We start from the raw sequence: 17,358 nt of genomic DNA, 5'->3' as shown, positions 1-17,358 counted from the left end.
AGCTTCCTCCTCCTCCGTCTCAGGGTTGCCCTTGTCGAACTCAGCAGGGCGAAGGATGGGAACAAAATTAGAATGAGTCGGCTCTGCCTCTCATTGACTGTGGCTACATCTACTGTGGGGCTCCCTGCCTTCCCCGCTGCCGGTCCCAATGGGCATCAGCTGCCGTTGAGTGTATATGTGCCCCACACTTCTTTTTCGTGGGGCGGTAGGCATCAGATGGGGCATTGGTGGGTCTGGGGACGCTCTGTCTGATGCCTGAACAGCCCTTCTGTCTCTCCTATGTCCAGGGCAAGGGCAAACTCCGGACGTACTGGCTGCTGGGGGAGCGCGTCACCAGCACACGGGGCTGAGGAGCTGTGGCCTTTCTCCAGGATGTGCTTTCCTGAAGGTGGCAGTTGCCCTCGTCTCAGCCGCGCCATCAAAGACTCTCTTTTCAGGGAACTCTCCGGGGTCAGGGGGTCCCGGACCGAGCCCCTAGGACCCTACTCCTTGCCCCCTCCTTCTCCACCTGGGGCCTTTAGACTATGTGGATCACCCCCACGACTCTGGACGGGCTCTGATGTTGAGCCTCTAAAGACTGGAAAGTATGCAGATGTGACCTAGGGTGGAGCATAACATGTGTCATTTTCTTTCCTGTTTCGCATCAACACCCTGTTGTCCACGTCAAACAGAAGTAGTTGGGTCCTTCGTGATCCAAAAGGATCCGCGTGCTCCGGACCAGCCCCTTTCCCCGTGAAAGCTGCTTGGGCGTCTGAAACTCAGCTGCGAATTCGCCATTGCAGCCGACTCTGGAGGAAGGAGAGGACATCTGAGCACCTCGTAAGACCTCACACGTTACCCACCTCGGATTGTCCCAGGAAGCTCTAGATTTTTATAATAAAATGAGTGTACACGTCACCCTCTGCCCTCCCTGAATAGCAAGATGCCACGCAAACACTGCCTTGAAAGCCCTTCCTTTAACGTTGGTCCCCTAGATACGTATCCTCTGGTTGTGATTACTTAAAGCCACAGAGGGAGTGGCGCTTTCCACATGCTCAAAGGAACCTGTCATTGCTACCTTGCATATTCTAGCTGAACGTAGACTTCAGCATTCATCTGTGGTTCTGTGTGTTTGCGGAGAGAAAGGCAGTATGGGTTTAAAAATTGAGCAATATGTTATGCTAAACTTCCTGTTTAAGAACACAAGAAAAGCCTCCTGGGTCAGACCAATGGCCTATGTAGTCCAGCATCCTGTTCTCACAGTGGGCAACCAGATGCCCGTGGGAAACCCACAAGTTTGATCATTTGATTTTTGCTTTTAAATAGCAACCCTTTCCACATGCGCCACTGTAACGGCAAGAAATTGTCTCCCTGGCTGTTTGTGTTAGGAGAAAAGCTCAATGAAGATGTCAACCCAAGGTATGACAGCTGTGAAAAAGGCAAATTCCACGCTAGGGATCATTGGGAAACATATTGAAAATAAGATGCCGTTGTATAAATCTATGCTGCGGCCCCATTTGGAATACTCTGTACGGTTCTGGTAGCCTCACCTCAAAAAGGATATTGTAAGAGTTGGAAAAGGTTCAGACAAGGGCAATCAGAATGATCAAGGGGATGGAGCGACTCCCTTACGAGGAAAGGTTGCAGCATTTGGGGCTCTTCAGTTTAAAGAAAAGGTGAGTCAGAGGAAACTTTTTTCCTCCCTCTCACGTAGCACTACACCTCATGGGCATTCAATGAAGCTGAATGTTGGAAGATTCAGGACAGAGGAAAGAAAGGACTTCATGCAGTACAACATTTACACTATGGAATTTGCTCCCACAAGAGGCAGTCAGGGCCACCAACTTGGATGGCTTGAAAAGAGGATTAGACAAATTCATGGAGGAGAAGGCTATCAGTGGCTCCTAGCCAGGATGGCTGTGCTCTGCCACCATAGTCAGAGGCAGTATGATTCTGAAAACCAGTTGCTGGTAGCCTCAGGGGGGGAGAGTGCTTTTGTACTCAGGTCCTGCTTGTGGGCTTCCTCTAAAGGGCATCTGGTTGGCCACTGTGCGAACAAGGATGCTGGATGAGATGGGCCACTGGCCTGATCCAGCACGCTCTTCTTATGTTCGTGGACACCAGCTTTCATCTTGCAGTAAATATCAGTTGAAAGGTGGTGGTGGTGGGGCTCATCAGAGCTTCAGTGCAGAGGAAAAGGGTTCCCTCCACACTGCAGTCACATTTAGGCTGCGTGCACTTTAATGACACCAACAACACAGCTTGTCTGAATGTGAGAACGAAATAAACTTTTAGGCACTGCTATAGCCAGAGAATCTCGCAGAACAGAGCTAATGTCATCCTCTCCCCCCCCCTCCGTCTTGCGCAAACTGGGGCATTGTGGGAGAATTGCAACGAGCAAATTAAAGAATTAAAAGGCTGATTGTGTGAGCCCAAGTGTTCTACCCGCCACAGAGGCTATCTGTTGGGTCTCTTTGGGAGTTGCTGCTCTCTGGCCTTGTCTCCTTCCGGAAGTAGTGACCAGAGGTGGGCTGCTGGGAAGGCAGGTAAGTCTTCACTGCTTGCTTAACACAGTCTAAAAAGAAGCTATTTTCAGAAATGGGAGTGAAGCGTTCCAAAATTCATTCAGGATGGGAGTGCATGCTTGCTGCTCTCGGGAGCTGGCGAGGCTGGAAACGGAAACCAGGACGGGCGTCAGCACTTGACATCTTGGGGTGCCCTCATTTTCTTTTTCTTTTAAATCAGCCCAGTACTTTTAAGTTCCCATAATGCCCCGGAGACAACTACATCGGCAGCAGTGGAAGAAATTAAAATGGCAGCCAAGTCCAGCAACCTAGCACTGTTTAGATCAGGGGAATCGCAGGTCCAAGGGCTAAATGTGGCCCTCCGAGCCCCACTGTCTGGCCCTTGGGACTCTCCCCTCACTGGCTGTGCTTCACACAATTCTTGAAGGTTTTTACCTGGCTGGAATATGTTCTTGAACCCTGATCCAGCCTCTTGCTTCCCTGGATGAAGGATAGAGTAGGATGTGTGTGTTGAGTCTGTATAGAAACTAGCCAACTGTGCAAATTACATTTGCTGCTCCGCCCACTTTTGGCTCTGCCTCCACCCACCACCGGCGTGTGGCCCTCAGAAGCTTGCCCAGAAGGGAATGCGGCCCTTGGGCTGAAAAAGCTTGCCCACCCCCTGCTAGGAATGCTGAGCTTTAAAATCAAATGAGAAACAGCCCCTCTACGAGAGATGAACTGGGGTGTGTCGAACTTCCTATGGTCAGTTAAATGTGCGGTCAGCGTTATCCTTACTAGAAGAGGAGTGCGCAAGCATGCCCTGCCCAACCTGCCTATCAGACGACACGTGCGGAACCATAATGTCAGAAATGGAGCTACAGTTTCTCAGTAAACGCAAGTCCTTAAGCCCACCAAAATTGCAGTGAATGTATACAAATCTGATAATTGCAAATATTGAAATCTTTCAAAATAAACCACATGGATAGAAATTTGAACTTAAGATCTGAAAACACAGGATTCAGGAAACATCTGAAAAGCAGGAGAACAGTCTATCTTATCTATTTATATTTTATTTTATTCTAAGGCAGTGTTGGGGAACCTGTGGCCCTGCAATGTTGCTGAAATCCAGCTCCCATCATGCCTGACCATTGGCCATGCTGGCTGGGGGTGATGGGAATTGCTGTCCAACAACATCTGGAGGGTCAAAGGTTTCCCACCCATTCTAAGGCATTTATATACCACTTAATCATTACCATTTCTACGTGGTGTACATACAAATAAACCATCCAGAGGATCAAAATAATAAACCCTCATTAAACCGAATTCAAACCTGAATATGGCATTAAAATGCCTGCTGGAATAAGAAAGTCTTTGTCATCATGTGCATGAAGTTCAGCAGGGAGGGTTGCCTGTCTAATCTTAGCCAGGAGTTCCACATGCTTGGGCCCACAACAATGAATGCATGGCTTCTAGTAGTTTCAGGCCATGCATCTGAGCCAAGGGGCACCAACACAGACTACTCCAAAAATCTCCATAATTGGGCAGAGATACAAGGGACCAGGTGAACCTTAAGATATTAAGACGATTGTGGGGAAAATTTTGGCCCTCCAGATGTTGCTAAACTACAACTCCCATCAGTCCCAGCCAGCATGGCCATTGGCCATAGGTAATGGGAGTTGTAGTTCAGCAACATCTGGAGGGCCCAAGGTTCCCCACACCTGTATTAAGATTTCAAAAACTCTATAGATTAGAGATTTATTATTATTTATTTATTTTATTAGATTTTCATACCGCCGGACTAGCATTAGCTCTCTGGGCGGTGTACAACAAAGTATAACAATACAAAACATCTCAAAATCTCATAATAAATACAGCATAAACATATATAAAAACAAAAAAATCAGAAAACAATTACAACAAAATTTAAAACTAAAACAAGTTACATATTAAAACGCCATAGCAAAGAGGAAGGTCTTAACCTGGCGCCGAAAGGACAACGTCGGCGCCATACGCACCTCTTCGGGGAGACTGTTCCACAATTCGGGGGCCACCACTGAGAAGGCCCTAGATCTTGTCACCGCCCTCCGAGCCTCCCTATGAGACGGAACTCGGAGGAGGGCCTTCGATGTAGAGCGTAGATGGGCTGGCTTTACTCTTAGTTGATGCGCAGGGAGTGCAAACCTGTTTGAACAGTATCTCCCCCCCCCAATCACTTCTGCAGGCTGACATTACTGTAACAGGTGGGTGGCACTACCCGCCTGTCCATCACCTGACATCCTATGACATCAGGTGATTGACAGGTGGGTACTCCCACCCACCTGTCAAAGTAGTCCTGTTGGGAGTAAGGAAGAAAAGGTTCCTCAGCCGTGCCTGCCTCTGGTGGGAGATGCTGGCTGTATTTGGCCCCGGGCCTGAGGTGGGCCTGTTGTCTGACTTGGGTCACAGCTATACCATATATTTAAAGCACATGTCTTCCCACAAAGAGTTCTGGGAACTGTAGTTTACCTCTCACAGAGCTACCGTTGTCAGCACCCTTACCAAACTACAGTTTCCATGATTCTTGTGGGGACAGCCACGTGCTTTAAATAAGCATTTCTAGAAGGCTGCTTCCTGTATTTCTAAAATGTAAATGTACTGCCTTCAAGTCAATTCCAACTTATGGCGAACCTAGGGTTTTCATGGTAAGCGGTATTCAGAGGTGGTTTACCATTGCCTCCCTCTGAGGCTGAGAGGCAGTGAGTGGCCCAAGGTCATCCAGTGAGCTTCATGGCTCCGTGGGGATTCAAACCCTGGTCTCCCAGGTCGTAGTCCAACACTCTAACCACTATGCCACACTGGCTTTCCCTATATTTCTAATTTCCTTTTTTTAAAAGGACAAAAAGAAAATGTCCCCAGTCTCAGGATTTTCAGATCACCCGTGTCACATCTGTTTTGGTTTCTAAGCATACAAAGCATTTAATCACCCAAGAGCCTAACTTATTTTACGTCAATCGTATAGCGCGCATGGGAAGGAATTGCATTTTTATTTATTTTAATCTCCTGCCTGTTACTTCTAAAAAGCCGGATGCTGCGACGAGAAAAGGGTAATTAACAGATTGGCCTTTCATTTCCTTTGAGCCATTTGCAATCTTATTACTTAGTGTCTCGCATCAAATTTATCTCCCTCCGTGCACGGAAAGAATGGCTGGTACCTTAGAACTATGAATCACAACGGAGGCTGAAAACGACACTAGCGGCTGGAAAAGGAAAACAGCGATATTCTGTGTTACTGGTCTGCCTCGAGTTTTCATTTTTAAACAGCCAAGAGTCTTGTGGCACCTTAAATGCTAACACATTTATCATAGCTTAGATAACATTATTTAACCCCCGACCCCCAAACAATAGGGCTCACTTCTGTGATGACATGCATAGGATTGCCTTAGCTTTTTTCAAACATTTCTCCATTAATTTCAGTGGGTCTGCTCTGAGTAATGTAACTACAACCCTGTGATTAGAGACCCGGGTTCAAATCCCCACTCAGCCATGAAGCTCATTGGTGTGGCCCTGGACTAGTCACCTTCTCTCAGGCTGTGTACAGGCTATGAATTTATAGCACGACTTCCCTCAAAGAATCCTGGGAACCGTAGTTTGTTAAGGATGCTGGGAATGGTAACTCTGTGAGGGGGTAAACTACAGTTCCCAGGATTCTTTCGGAGAAGCCATGTACTCTAAATGCCGGGTGTGTATATCATTATTATTATTTATTGCATTCATGTCCCACCTTTCCCCCAAGGAGCTCCAGGTGGCATGCATGGTTCTCTCCCCTCCCCATTTTATCCCCACAACAACCCTGTGAGGCAGGTTTGGCTGAGAGATGGCAACTGGCCCAAGGTCACCTAGTGAGTTTCACCTGGCTGAGTGGGGATTTGAACCCAGGTCTCCTGGGTCTTAATCCAGCACCTAACCATTACACAACACTGTCGTATGCCTAATCTACCTCACAGGGCTGTTGTGAGGATAAAACTGGGAGGAGGAGGAAGAACCCTTGGAGGAAACATAGGATATAATAATAATAATTTGTGACTGGTGTGAGGATTTTATTGACCAAGCTTGCTTTGAGGGCTTGTTTGTTTGAAGCCATAAACGTGTTTCATGTTTAAGACTGCTCTGAAGCTGTCATCCCAAGCACAGCGAACTCGGGGGTAAGTCACCCCCCACTGCGGAGTAATTACTTCGGGGTAATTACTTCGGAGAAATCGAGCTGCGCCCAACTCGTCACCTCACAAGAAGAGAGGGGAGGGGCATTCTTTGAAGGGGCGGGAAACGACGTCGCTGAGTCAGGATGAGGAGGGCGCATGCGCGAGGGAGGCAGTGGGGTGGCGCTTCAGAAACCCGGCCCGTGCAGAAGCCAAGGTGGGAGGAGGGCGCCGGGCACGAGCGCGCACGCGACGCCAGGAGCGCCTTGGGGCTCGAGCCGCGCGGCCGTTGGGCTGCTTTGCCTCCTTCCCCTTTCCCATAGACTTCAAAAAGACGGCCTACGCGCTCTCCAGCACCAGGTTCCGGGCTCGCTGTGGAAGTTTTCTATATTTCTAGATTTAGTTACATGAGTGCTGGGAATCCAAATCGGCCAGCTACAAAACAAACAAAACAGCACCACGAGTCTGTATATAACAATAACGTCCCCTGCAGTATTGTAAAATGTTGTTTAGCGACGTTGATGTTGAAGATACACTTTTTAAAAAAAATTACAGCCGTGCAGCGTAGCCAGTGTGATGTACCGGTTAGTGTTGGACTAGGCCTGGGAGAGCAAGGTTCAAATGTCCACTCAGCCAGGAAGCTGGCTGGGTGTGACGCTGGGCCCATCTCTCTCTCAGCCTAACCTACATCACATGGTTGTTGAGAGGACCAAATACAGAGGGAGAAGAACTATGTATGCCACCTTGAGCTCCTTGAAGGAAAAGTGGGATATAAATGTAATAATTTTGTTTGTTGTTACATGCGTCCAAGTCGATTACAACTTATGGTGACCCTATGAATCAGTGACCTCCAAGAGCATCTGTCATGAACCACCCTGTTCAGATCTTGTAAGTGCAGGTCTGTGGCTTCCTTTATGGAATCAATCCATCTCTTGTTTGGCCTTCCTCTTCTTCTACTCCCTTCTGTTTTTCCCAGCATTATTGTCTTTTCTAGTGAATCATGTCTTCTCATGATGTGTCCAAAGTAGTATAGCCTCAGTTTCATCATTTTAGCTTCTAGTGACAGTTCTGGTTTAATTTGTTCTAACACCCAATTATTTGTCTTTTTTGCAGCCCATGGTATGTGCAAAGCTCTCCTCCAGCACCACATTTCAAATGAGTTGATTTTTCTCTTATCTGCTTTTTTCACTGTCCAACTTTCACATCCATACATAGAGATGAAAGATAAAAAATTAAGGCCGCCATCCTACCTAGGGGTAGGTCTCACTGAACTTTACTTCAGAGAAGTCTTGCAAAGGATTGCACTGCAGTTATGGGGCTTACACTAAAAGGCTGTCATGAGTCTCTGTCTTTCTCCTCCAACCTGTAAATACGGATATGATAACATGACTGGACTACACCCCAGGGTTGTTGTTAAGCACTCTCTCATCCTCACCTGTGCGCTATTATCTTATGTGGACACTATATTGCCAGGCTGTCCTAAGTGTCTCTGCGTTGAACTTCCTTCATGGAAATATTTATAATGATGAGCAGTATTTGTTTTGGCAATTTTCAGGACAATTATTTAAAAGTTTCAAAACAAAAGATAATCTTTAACTGAAGGGTCTGGAAATAAATACAATGAATAAAAACAGCAGGGACATAAACAGATAACACAGAAAAAATAGTAATCAATGGAGCGGAAATACAGAAAAAATGGCAGGGGAATTTTTTGTAAAGCATGGAAATAAATAAAAAATAGCAGCCAAATAAAATAAAACCAACATGGAACTGAACAAAATCCTCAGGGATGTAAATAAACCAGCATATAAACCAACATATAAGGAAGCAAAGCGGCAGGGAAATAAACAAATACATAAAAGCTAGCCTGTGAATAAATAGCTTAGGGTGCAATGCAATAGACACTTACGTGGGAGTAAGTCTAAACTGAACCCAATGGAGGTTACTTCTGAGTAGGCATGTATTGGATTGCAGTCTTAGCAAAGCACGAATAAATGAAACAATATGTAAACAAACGGGAAAATAATAAATTAAAAATATGTAAATAAACTCGCAGCAGGGAAATTAAAAAAAACCACGGAAATTGATTAGATTGTGTATGTGTGTGTAAAGACTTGGATTTAGGAAGAGCTTCAACAGTCAGCTTTTTATGTTTTTGTGGGGGGTTTTCTCCTCCCAGCGCTGTAAAGAATTCTTTTGTTCACGTTATTTTCTAGGAATTGCATGTGAATAATAAGCACCATCCTGTTGCATTAGTCAGGAAAGAGAATAAGTCGATATCTAACATTAGTGATACCTCTTCAAATCAAAGGGCAAACTTAGGTCGATTTAGTTCAATGGGTCTTTTAAAGGATCTCTCTCTTCCCCCCGCAAAGATTCCTGGGAAGTGTAGTTTTACCCCTCACACATCTATAATTCCAAGCGCCTTTAACAAACTACAGTTCCCAGGACTGTTTGCGGGTAAAGAGGTGCGCTTTGACGCGTGACTGTGTTGGATACGACCCAATGGACTTAAGTACATTAACTTCAAGGGGTTTACTCTGAGTAAATTGCGCAGCACCCCCCCCCCCAAAAAGACTTCGACTTCTCTTATGGCTTCTACGCCATCCCTGCATATTGTCTCTTCCAATGGGCAGAGCCCTCATTTCTGTGCCCCTCCTCCCCCCCCCCGAGGGTTTTAGAGCGTGAAAAACCATCCCGGAGATGACTTCCCAGAAAAACCTCCGTGTCACACTCTATTTTAGATTCAAATTGTTGGTATTAACCTATAAAGCCTTATACGGTGCGGGACCACGATACCTTGCGGAACACCTCTTCCGATATGAACCGGCCCGTACACTACGTTCTGCTACGAAGGCCCTCCTCCGGGTTCCAACTCACAGGGAGGCCCGGAGGGTGATGACAAGATCTAGGGCCTTCTCAGTGGTGGCCCCCGAACTATGGAACAGTCTCCCTGAGGAAGTACGCCTGGCGCCGACTCTGCTTTCCTTCCGGCGCCAGGTCAAAACCTTCCTATTCTCTGAAGCATTTTAAGTTACATTGATCTAATTTTAATAATGTTTATTGTATTGTTGATTGTATTTTAATATTATTCTGTTATTCATTGTATTTTTATACTATTTTATGTTCACCGCCCAGAGAGCTATCGCTAGTCGGGCGGTATATAAATTTAATAAATAATAATAATAATAATAATAATAATTTATTAAGTCTTTCGGCTGCCGACGGGGTTGGAATCTAGCCTCCCCCCCCCCGCCTCCTCTTCCCCTGAAAGCCCAATCATTGGCCCGCTGGGACGGCCTCTGCCGCTCACCGCCCTTCCTGGCCTCTGATAGGTTGGAGGGGGAAACGTCCTCCCCTCCCCACCCCAGCTCCCAATCATTGGCCTGCTGGGACGGCTCCTGCCACTCACCGGCCTCCCTGGCCTCTGATAGGCTGGAGGCGAAGACGAAGCAGGAGAAGAGGCGGGCTCTTCCGGCTGGGCTGCTTCCTCCGCCCGTTCCTTTCACACAGACACACTCGCTCAACCCAAAGCACCGACTTCCGGTCTTGTGCGGCTGGGTGGAGGTGGGGGGCAAGGAGGCGCACGCTGCCCCCCTCCCTACCCCCCACCGGCGCAGAGACCCCCCTCCCCTTTCCATATATCCCTCTCCCACCTAAACCTTTTTATTTTTAAATTTGTCTCTGAAGGGGGTGAAAGAGAGACACGCCTACAAAGAGAGTCACCCCCTCCTCCCCCCTCCCTTAGCAGCCCCAAGCCCCGCCCCCTGGGGCTAAAGCCCCGCCCCCAGAAGCCCCCACTTCTTATGCCCCGCCCCTCAGAACTCGCCCCTCCCCACATAGCCCCCCACTCAAGCCTGGCCACTTTCCCTTTAGCGTTCATTGGTCAAGCAAAATCTCCCCCTCCCTCCAGATTGGGAGCTGAAGGGATCCTCCCCCCATATTAAGTTTTTTTTGGGGGGAAAGGCTTCCCCTCCCCCTCCCCATCCCAAAAGTGCTCCCCTTAAGATAGGGACATTTGCATCTGAGGTGGTGGTAGGGATTTTGTAGAGAGTGTCAACCTCTTCCCACCTGCCCCATATCTATTGTCTCTTCCTGTACCTACCCCACATCTGTCCCCCTTTCCATTCCCAATCCACATCTATCCATCCCCCCTCCGAAATAGGTAATTGAGGAAAGTCTGGGGGGGTGAGTGGGGCTTCCCCTTCAATCTCACCCCCACCCATCCCCCACTTTGGTAAGGCACAGAGAGAGAGAAGGGGGGAGCGAGGGGGTGTCTCGCCCACCCCCACCTGCTATGGAAATGCAGAAGGGGAAAGGGGGAGCTGCAGCAGCTGGAGGAGGAGGAGGAGGAGGAGGAGGAGGGAAATTGCTGATCTACACCAGCTTGGATGCCAAGGAGGAGTTAGAGGAGGTAGGTGTGGGGAGGAGGGGGGGAAGGTGAGAGGGGGGGTAGCCTGGGTGTGGGGGAGGATGGAGGGATGGACATGCTGCTCCTTAGAAGGCATAAAAATTAACAAAGGGCCTGCTTTGCCTCCAGAACTAATAAGAGTTGCATGCCTTCCTAGGCCCAGCAACAGGGTGTGTGGCCAGCGTTGGTCCTACTCACAGTAGACCCATTGACATTGATGGAACTTGGGCCCATTCGTTTCAGTGGGTCTCCTCAGAGTAAAACTTTGGCCCCATCCGCCCCATGCATTCCAAGCGGTATCGTACCACTTTAGACAGCCAGGGCTTCCCCCAAAGAATCCTGGGAACTGGTTTGTAAAGAGTGGTGGGAGGTCTTGGGAGATCCCCCTCTTCCAAAGTGGTATACTGTAAAACTACTTTCAATGTAATGTGTGGATGGGGCTCAGTTGGAGACAGTCCCAGATGACTGGCCTGGAAAGTTGTCTTTGTCTTCCTAATGGGGCTTTTAGCCAATCCCCGGCCTGACAGCATCTGGCAGGGAGAACACAGAATGACATTTGCTCTGTGCCAAAGATAGTTATTGAGCTTGTCCTTCTTTTGTCGGGTTGCCTGGTTTGTGACTGTGGATATCATGCCCGTTAACAAAGCGCTGGGAGGTAACGCAGAGGGTTTTCTGATCACTAGACCTCCTCTCAATAGTAGGATACAGGTACCATTTTAGACTTGGGAACAGTGAGGCTGGGTTCCTGCTGGGAGGAAGGGCAGGATATAAATAAATAAATAAAAACTTTGCAGAGGAGGCTGGTGTTCATATGGGACTGGTGGGGCGGGAGGTGGAGAGACCAGCAGTAGGTGAAGCTGGAGCCAATGATGTGTAGAGCCACCCCCTGTTTGGTTGTAAGTAAGGCAGCAGGCAAGCCGCAGCAGGCTGAGATTAGTGGGGCAGTGTCCCAATCACTCTACAGACCAGCCTCCACGGCTATTTGGTGAATGTGCAGCCAAGGTTGGGCTTAAGTTGTTCTTCCCAGTAGCTTCCAGTGCTCCCAATTCAGTGTGCACTGAAAGTTCAGGGAATGATATCTCTCCTAAGGGACTCTGCTGCTGAATAAGAAGTTCCATTGTTGTTGTTGTTATTATGCACTTTCAAGTCGATTACGACTTATGGCGACCCTATGAATCAGTGACCTCCAAGAGCATCTGTCATGAACCACCCTGTTCAGATCTTGTAAGTTCAGGTCTGTGGCTTCCTTTATGGAATCAATCCATCTCTTGTTTGGCCTTCCATAGTTCCATAGCTTTCATAAACTTGGATTCTCCCCGTTCCAGTTGCCTCGGATGACTATTTATTAAATTTGTACCCCACTCTTCCTCCCAGAAGGAGCCCAGGGCGGCAAACAAAAACACTGAAAGCGCTCTAAAACACCTTAAATACTTTAAAATATATTAAAACATCTTTTAAAGAAGTTTTTAAAACATCTTAAAAAGCAATTCCACCACAGACACAGACTGGGATAAGGTCTGTACTTAAAAGGCTTGTTGAAAGAGGAAGGTCTTCAGTAGGCACCGATAAGATAACAGAGATGCCACCTGTCTAATATTTAAAGGGAGGGAATTCCAAAGGGTCTGTGCCACCACACTAAAGGTCTGCTTTCTGTGTTGTGCGGAACAGACCTCTTGATAAGATGGTATCTGCAAGAGGCCCTCACTTGCAGAATGCAGTGTTCAACTGAGTATATAAGGGGTAAGACGATATTTCAGGTATTTATTTATATATTTTAGGAGTGTTTTAATATATTTATTTATTTATTTATTAAATTTATATACCGCCCGACTAGCGATAGCTCTCTGGGCGGTGAATACTGCTCTTTAGCCAAAAAAGGTTCCCAGAGAGGCTTAATAAAGATTGTGATCTAGTGTTTTTTTACCCCCTTGGGTTAGTAACTTTGGAGGATTTATTTGAAAGTCTGACATGGTACATGTTCTCATAGGGCTGCAACCCTTTTTCCATCCATGCGGGCTTCATAGCCTCTGCACCACCTGAGAATCGCTTCCATCTCCACAAATGGGACTTTAGGGTCATAGTGTATAATGAAGGTGTTGACGCAGTGTGTGGCAGGTGTGAAAAAGCAGATTACAGCTGCTGCTATAGTAATGCCAATAATGCCATTGTACAAACCTGTGGTGCAACCGCACTTGGAGTGTTGCGTACAGTTCTGGTTGCTTCACCTTGAAAAGGGTATTGCAGAGCTGGAAAAGATTCGGAACACATCAACTAAAATGATCGAGGGATTGGAGCAACTCACTTAGGAGGAAAAGTTGCAATGTTTGGGGATTTTTAAGTTTAGGAAAAGGGCGAGGACATGTTAGAGATATATAAGATTATGCATGGTGTAGAGAAATGCTAACGCTGAGGCTCATCCAGTGAATCAGAAAGTTGGAAGATTAAGGGCAGATAAAACTCGTTGTTTTGGTTCTTATTCTTAAATTTGTTATCCGCCTTTCAACAGACGATCCCAGGGTGGGTCACAAACATCTAAAATACAATATTAAAACTGTTTAAAACAAAGTACAGTCATAGCTAGAGAGGGTCCTAAAATATATATCTCTCTCAAGTACCAAAGGCCAGGGTTTGAAAAGAACGTAACTTCTTCACACAGGGTATGGCTAAACGGTGGAATTCGTTCCCAAAAGATGTAATGACGACCGCCAACTTGGATGACTTTAAAATGGGTTTATCCAGATTCATGGTGGAGAAGGCTCTCAGCGGCCACTAGGGTTGATGGCTACATTCTCCCTCCACTGTTGGAGGCAGTATGCCTTGGAATACCAGTTGCTGGGAATCACAAGTGGGGAGAGTTATTGTTGTGCTCAGGTCCAGTTTGCGGGCTTCCCGTTTGGGCAACTGGCTGGCCACTGTGACAACAGGATGCTGGACTAGATGGGCCTTTCACCTGATCCAGCAGGATTCCTATGTTCATCTCTGCCCTCGCAGATGGGGAACTCTGGCACACTATGGCCTGCTTCACACGGAATATGGATGCATAGTTTGAATAAACCATGGTTTAGCCTAATGTGTGAGAACACATTAATAATGGTTTGTTGTAAAGAAAGCCCTGTGAGGAGAAACTGAAAGAACTGGATATGTTTAGTCTTGAGAAGATAAGACTGAGGGGAGCTATGATAGCACTCTTCAAGAACTTGCAGAGTACAGAGGGGGGCCAGGATCTCTTCTCGATCGTCCCAGAGTGCAGGACACGGAATAACATGCTCAAGTTGCAGGAAGCTAGATTTCAGCTCAACATCAGGAAACACTTCCTACCTGTTAGAGCGGTATAACCATGAAACCAATGTCCTAGGGAGGTGTTGGGCTCTCCAACACTGGAGGCCTTCAAGAGGCAGTTGGACAGCCCCCTGTTGGATATGCTTTAATTTGGATTCCTGCATTGAGCAGGGGGTTGGACTCGATGACCTCATAGGCCCCTTCCAACTCTACTATTCTAGGATTATATGTACCCCTTTACGCCCGAGATGTATATTTCTAGGACGCACTCTGTTTTTGCGGTGTTTGTGATTATAAGTTGCTTTAAATTGTTTTTAAAGATGTATTTTAAACTGTTGTTAACTGCCCTGGCACCTCAGGGTGAAAGGTGGGTAATAAATTAAGATGATGATGATCTTACAGGTGCTTGCGGACTAGCTGTGCTTGCTGCCTCTCCCCATCTTTAAAAATCCCAGGCCTGTTGACATTATTTTATTTATTTATTATTTGGTTTATATCCCGCTGTTCCTCCCAGCAGGAGCCCACATTAGGCAGACACCATCCCTGGACTCTTTTTGACTCCTAATAAACACGTTTCTGTTTCGGCAGGCCTATCCAGGCACATGCTCCGGCTACACCTGTTCTTAGGTGGTTTTAAAATGTTTGTAAAGATGTTGGAATGTGGTGTCCAGTTTTGGTCGACTAACCTCAAAAAGGATATTGTGGAAAGTTTCAAGAAGGGGGCAACCAGAATGATCAAGGGGATGGCGCAACTCCCCTACAAAGAAAGGCTGTAGCATTTTGGGACTTTTTAGCTTAGGGAAAAGGCGAGTCAGAGGCGACATGATAGGAGTTAACAAAATTACGCACGGCGTGGAGAAAGCGGACGGAGAAAAGCTTTTCTCTTTCTGCCATAACACTAGAACTTCAGCGCTGGACTATTCGGGACAGATAAAAGAAAGTCCTCCTTCGTGGAGTGCATAGCTAAGCTGTGGAATTTGCTCCAACGAGAGGCAGTGATGGTCAACAACTCGGAGGGCTGTCAAAGAGGATTAGACAGATGCAATGAGGATAAGGCTACCGGTGGCCACTAGCCGCAGTGGCTGTGTTCTTACTTCCGCAGTCGGACTCAGCGTGTGCTTTTGAATCCCACTTGCTAGAAATCATCAGCGGGGAGAGTTGCTGTTGCGCTCATGTCCTGCTTGTGGGCTTCCCATTGGGACATCTGGTTGGCCACTGAGAATGGGAGGTCGGGCTAGAGGGCCCCCCTTTGGCCTGATGCAGCAGGCTCTTACGTTCTTACGCGTCTTATTTAATTTTTATTTATTTATTCATTGCTGCCCCGCGCTCCTTTTTGGCTAGGAAGGGTGGGATGTAAATGCAGTAAATAAGCAAACTGCCTGTGTTGACAGCGGAGAGGTCCAGAAGGCAGTCTTTCCAAGTTTGCTTTACCTCCATCCCCCGCTCCATTACGGCCCAGCGTAGGTCCAGCCATCCGGTCCTGGGCATTATTGTTGCTTCCTCTGGCAACGAGACTCAAGGAAGCGCCGGCCTCTTCTCGGCCTTCCCGGACTCGCTGAGTTAACCGCCCAGCGCAAATGACAAACAGATGCTGCATAGGGGCCATTGAAAGAGCCATGGCCTGGAAGCGCCTTTTAAAAATCCCACAGCACGGTGTGGAGTGATCAGGGCGATGGCCTTTAATTGTGTGTGTGTGTGGTAGTTTAGCTCTCTCCCCCCCCCCCGAAATTCTTCTGGCCCTGACCCCAGAGGCATCGCGCCGTCTCCAAACATCGCCGTAAGTTTCCATGTGGGCTGAGCGGATATCTGTTTGGCCTTGGGCTTTCCCGGGCGGGCCTTTTGTGGAGACGGATGCATACCGGGGGCACTTGGCTTGACGTTTCCATCAAGGCCCTTGGAACTTCAGAGGGATGAAACCTTGAAACGCCACCAAAGAGGCAGTCCCCCGTTGTACATCTGGGGAGTGTGTGTGTTTTTGTGGGGCGAAATCACCAAAGGCTTGACATGTGCAGTGTGCTGGCCTGAGAAAGAGCAGGGATGAAGAAACCTGTGGCCCTCCTGATGTTGTGGGGCTCCAACTCCCAGCAGCCAGCATGACCAATGGTCAGGGACGATGGGCGTTGTAATCTGGCAGCATATGAGAGCCAGTGTGGTGGTTAGAGTGTCGAACTGGGACCAGGGTTCAAATCCCCTCTCAGCCATGAAGCTCACTGGGGGTGACCTTGGGCCAGTCACTGTGTCTCAGCCTAACCTACCTCACAGGGTTGTTGTGAGGATAAAAGGGAGAGGGAGAGCCATGGACACCACCTTGAGCTCCTTGGAGGAAGGTGGGATATAAATATAAATATAATAACAATAATTTATTTTATGTTGTTATGGTTGTATCCTGCCTCCTCCTCCTCCTCACAACAATTCTTATGATCTTCAGTCTGCAACAGTGTAAAAGTTAAGCTGTGGAATTTATTCCCATAACATATAGTCGTGGCTGTCAACAGGACCAGCTCCAGGATTCTGGGGGCCCTTGGGCTCAGGCCGACAGTGGGCCCCTTATCCCCTTGCTTTCCTCCTCCAAACACACCCTTCCTCCTCCCCCCTCCTGGTCCCAGGCACCTGGTTGGCCACTGTGAGAACAGGATGCTGGACTAGATGGGCCACTGGCCTGATCCAGCAGGGCTCTTCTGATGTTCTTATGTTCTTTCAATAACAATGCAATAACAGTCAGCACTCTCCTAATGTTTTGACGATGTCTGCTAGTTCTTGCATCAGTGCGTTGACATCAAAGTGTGGCCCCACTGGCACTGCACCTGTCAGGCCTGGTGCAGGAAAGGGAACGAGAGCAACCCCAGCATTTTGCCAACATAGACGGTGTCCACGGCAGAATAGTACTTCAGCTTGGTCACAGGGATGAAACGATCGATGTTCCTGCCCACAATCTCCTTGCAAAACAGTGCAACGTTTTGAACTCTTGAAATGATGAGTGCCGTCTCTTCATCTATAAAATGGATTC

The 17,358-nt window shown here is 47.6% G+C and overlaps 2 protein-coding genes across 6 annotated transcripts in view; both read left to right on the top strand.

Annotated features, from left to right (window-relative positions):
* Positions 1 to 2,392, top strand: part of NPR1 (natriuretic peptide receptor 1) — a 61,694-nt gene extending 59,302 nt beyond the window's left edge. For all 5 annotated transcript variants that reach the window (XM_061606251.1, XM_061606247.1, XM_061606249.1 and 2 more), the window contains exon 22: positions 288 to 2,392. In XM_061606251.1, the coding sequence (XP_061462235.1) occupies positions 288 to 350 (63 nt within the window). In that variant the 3' untranslated portion in view covers positions 351 to 2,392. The remainder of the gene's footprint in view (positions 1 to 287) is intronic.
* Positions 2,393 to 10,134: 7,742 nt separating this feature from the next.
* The window catches only part of INTS3 (integrator complex subunit 3), an 83,705-nt gene continuing 76,481 nt past the window's right edge, over positions 10,135 to 17,358 (top strand). Inside the window, exon 1 of the mRNA XM_061606183.1 lies at positions 10,135 to 11,075. Within this exon, the coding sequence (XP_061462167.1) occupies positions 10,959 to 11,075 (117 nt within the window). The 5' untranslated portion in view covers positions 10,135 to 10,958. The remainder of the gene's footprint in view (positions 11,076 to 17,358) is intronic.

Source organism: Rhineura floridana, chromosome 22 (assembly GCF_030035675.1).
Source record: "Rhineura floridana isolate rRhiFlo1 chromosome 22, rRhiFlo1.hap2, whole genome shotgun sequence".
NCBI classification, from domain to species: Eukaryota; Metazoa; Chordata; class Lepidosauria; order Squamata; family Rhineuridae; genus Rhineura; species Rhineura floridana.
The sequence above is the reverse complement of the archived record's forward strand: the minus strand, read 5'-3'. Positions and strand labels throughout refer to the sequence as shown.